At 37.6% G+C, this 4,081-nt stretch overlaps 1 protein-coding gene across 1 annotated transcript in view; it reads left to right on the top strand.

Moving 5' to 3' along the window:
* The window catches only part of NEK10 (NIMA related kinase 10), a 219,000-nt gene that overhangs the window by 5,185 nt on the left and 209,734 nt on the right, over positions 1-4,081 (top strand). The window contains exons 3-4 of the mRNA XM_003781754.1: positions 1,944-2,074; positions 3,950-4,048. Of these exons, the coding sequence (XP_003781802.1) occupies positions 1,944-2,074; positions 3,950-4,048 (230 nt within the window). The remainder of the gene's footprint in view (positions 1-1,943; positions 2,075-3,949; positions 4,049-4,081) is intronic.

Here is a 4,081-nt window from a genome sequence, read left to right as displayed (position 1 = left end):
GGTGTACGTGGCTGGCGCCTTAGCCGGTTGAGCTATAGGCGCCGAGCCCATAAGTTGATTTCTAATACCAGCTGCCTGCTGTCCCCGCAGAGGGAATGGCTGTAAGCTGCACCTTCCCATGCCTCTCTCTTGTGTGGCCTGGGCTTACTTTCTCTGTGCTTGCTATCTTATCTCTTGCAAACAGTATTCTGGGAGTTGTGCTAATGGCAAGGGGATTGAAATCCCTTGGGTCTGGAAAAGTCACTTCCGGTTTGCTGTGTATCATGACATTTCATATATAACAGAAAAGTTTGCTTGTCCTGTGACTTTATGTTTAATATCATTTGGGTTATCAGTTCATGTTTGGAAATCACCTAATTTATTATAACACATTTTATTCATTTAACAAGTTTATCTGAAGATTAAAAGAGTATTTATGAAGCACTTAGAACTATGCCCGGCATATGATAAGTACTTTATAAATAGTAACTCATTTAATTTTTATAATAACTCTGAGTTGCATTATCATTACTATTTCCATTTTAATGATGTAGAAACTGATGCACAGAGATTAAGTACATGTTCCAAGACTATGCAGCTAGCTAATGGTTGATTTGAAACCATGGAATCTAGCCATGGAATTTGTTTTCTTTATCTTTTTCTTTTTTTTTAGACAGAGCGTTACTATGTCGCCCTCGGTAGAATGCTGTGGCATCACAGCTCACAGCAAGTTCAAACTCTTGGGCTTAAGAGATTTTCTTGCCTCAGCTTCCCTAGTAGCTGGGACTACAGACGTTCACCACAACAACCTGCTATTTTTTTTATTGGAGTTGTTTAGCTGGCCTGGGCTGGGTTTGAACCTGCCACCTTCCGTGCATATGGCTGGGGCCATAACCACTGTACTGTGGGTGCTGAGCCTGTTTTCTTAATACTAAGCATTGCTGGCTTAGGTGCCTATATCTTATTGCCTTATGATGGTTGTAGACTGGCTGACTAAGGTAGATATTGAATGGAATAAGAAATATGCAAGGTATTATAGCTTTATTTGATAATTATAAAGAATAAAATAATTTACTGAAGATGTATCTTTTTGTTATATTATGCTTTACTTATCTCATCTGTTACAACTTAGCTAATTATGGAACATCTCATGCTCAAATTTACTGTGGTACTAGAAACAAATCTCAGGGTTATCCCATTTGTTGCTAAATGTTGCTAAGTGAAACTACTTGAATACTGATAACTTGATAGTTTGTTATATGAATAATTAACTCGTTTATATTGCAAATGGACACACGGTTAAGTTGTTGTAGTTAAATTTTTACTTATGCTGAATTCTATAATATATATTAATGTCTTTCATAACTCTGACTGAGTAATCAAGATGTTCAGACTGATTAAAAGTGATAAGATCTTTACTGTTACATCCTAACACCTGGCAAGCAGTATGTAGACTTGGAAAATTGACTCATCCTCAATTTGGACATGCCACTCTATACCAGAGTGTTCTACCTGGATTCAGGAACTCTTTAGTCTGGATGCACATCTGAATCACACGAGAAGCTTCAAAAACTCCTGATGCCCAAGCCTCACTGCAGCTCTGTATCCCCAGCACTATTTTAGATGCTAGGGAAACAGCATTGAGCAAAAACCAGGGAATTTCCTATGTGTGTCGAGGTAACATTATAATCAAGGGAAAATGAAAATGCATAAGTCACTGTAAGATATAATGAGTAATATTACAAGCTATAAAGAAAAAAATCCAACAAAAAATAGAGTAAATGTTTAGATCAAAGTTATTTAAATCTCAGAGAACCCCTACTCGTGACATAGCTATCATCTTTCTTGGCCTGGAGTAAAGACTTGTCCTCTTCATCCTTTCCTCTCCCTCCCCACATCTTGTTGCTTTCTTTGTCCTGTGCTGAATTGTGACCCTCATGGACTCTGTGCTTCTATTTCTGTAGCTTCCAGCCATTAACTTCGATAGTGCCCAAAATAGCATGACGAAGTCTGAGCCCACCATCAAGGTGGGTGGATACAGAGCTCGAGGTCAGTGGCATGAGTCCACAGAAGCTGTTGAACTTGAAAATTTTAGGTAAGAAATCTAGTATCTCCCTTGGCTTCAGCAACCTATTCCAGTTAGTCCAGAGTTTTATTTAAGTTTATCATAGGAGCTAGAGTTGAAAATATGTTTCAAAGTTTACCATGGAGATTCTTAATATTTATTAGTTAGTGCTTAAACCATTCCCAGAAATCATGTGTAAATAACAAGCTTGTTGGTTTACAGGTGGAACTGACCTGGGAGTTACAGACACCGTGCTGACACATAATCTGGCATTTGCTCAATGAGGAAGTGGCTCCAGATTATCGACCTGGCTAGGCTGATTCTGATCTTTGTCTTAGCTTTGGGTCTGTCTGGATCTTGCCAGTAATGAGAAGGCATAAAACAAGCTGTTGCTGTGAACAGATGTGGTGGTTAAAGTATGTGGTTGTCAAAACAACTGAGGTTTTGAGCTGAAGGGATAGCAACTCACCGTTAAAGTTGAAAGTATCGGCCGTTGTTTATCTCTGTTGCCATGTAGACCTTCTAGAAGTTGCACATTCCCAGGGGCCACTCCCCTTTCAGAAGCTGGTTCTCTCAGTTTTAAAATGTGCTCAGGTCACTTGACACTAAGTATCATGTAAATAAAATGAATGGCATGAAATATGAATATAAACATTTGAGATGATCATTGTTTATTTGGCCTAGATTTTATTTCCGTGTCATTTTATGACAATGAATTTAATGGTCTAGAAAAGTCATATGACATTACATGGGTTCAAATTTCAAAAATACATTTTTCAGCAATGAACACTTAATACTTTAAAAATTGTTATATATTCAGTTTACCAGTATCCAAGTGGAGGAAACCATTACAGGCCAGGCATGGTGGTTCCCACTTCTAGCCCTCTGGGAGGCTGTAGCAGAAGGATTGCTTAAGCTAAAGAGTTTGAGAACAACCTGAGTAAGAGCAAGACCCTTTCTCTATTAAAAATAGAAAAACTAGTTGGCATCAGGGTGGACACCTGTAGTCCCAGCTACTTGGGAGGCTGAGGCAGGATTGCTTAAGCCCAGGACTTTGAGGTTGCAGTGAGCTACGATGCCACCCCTGCACCCGGCTAGGGAGGGTATGTGCCATCTAATGGCATCTGAATGAGGGCAAAGGCATAAGGTTACAGAACTTGCCTTGAGGTAGTATATTCATGTACTTCCGTTTTATTTGGCCTACATTTCAAAATTAATTTTTTAAATTATGCACAAAACATTATATTATAAATTCATAGCAATGCGATCCTTTTGTTTATTATTTCTTTCCTTCCCCACGTTTTAAAGTGGAATTTTTAGGACTTTTTTAAAACCTCTTCAGTGAGCTATATTATCAGTAAACTGAAGCTGAAGCTGGGATATCTCAAAACTTTGCTAAAAACACATATAATATATAAAACAACTAACCAGTCAGCACAGCTGAAGGAGTGCAGACTGTGTTTAATAAATCCCCATTATCCAGGAATTACATGCGACAACGAAGCGGATGTTGATAGCTTAGTCAGAGGTAATGTGTTTGGAAAAGGTGAAGGGAGGGAATTCTTCTATTCCTGTTCACCCAACTTTCTAAATAATGTGCCCCAATAATTCTTTATCTCTGACTAATTCTTCCTTCTGACTAATTTCAATAGCTAAATGTTTGTAGGGAATAAATTTAATAATATGATAAAAGGAAATACATATGCTTGGCTGTAATTTGTATTATTAATTTATAATTGGATTTCTAGTTCCTATTTTGACAATTGATAATTGCCTTTGCACAATGTTGAACCCAAGACTCCTTCAATCTTTGCCTGAATATAGATGGTCTTTGTCTGCACTGGTAACTTTGGCACAGCCTAGATAATTTTTATTATAAAATGGTTTCTGTTTGTTTTATCTCAGTATAAACTACAAGAATGAGAGAAATTTCAGCAAACATCCACAGCATAAACTATTTCAGGAGATCTTTACAGCCTTGGTGAAAAATAGACTCATCTGCAGGTAAGCTTTTCTTTTTTTTTTTTTTTTTTTTTT

The sequence above is a fragment of the Otolemur garnettii genome, unplaced genomic scaffold (genome assembly GCF_000181295.1).
Source record: "Otolemur garnettii isolate 467f Iridium unplaced genomic scaffold, OtoGar3 scaffold00002, whole genome shotgun sequence".
NCBI classification, from domain to species: Eukaryota; Metazoa; Chordata; class Mammalia; order Primates; family Galagidae; genus Otolemur; species Otolemur garnettii.
The sequence above is the reverse complement of the archived record's forward strand: the minus strand, read 5'-3'. Positions and strand labels throughout refer to the sequence as shown.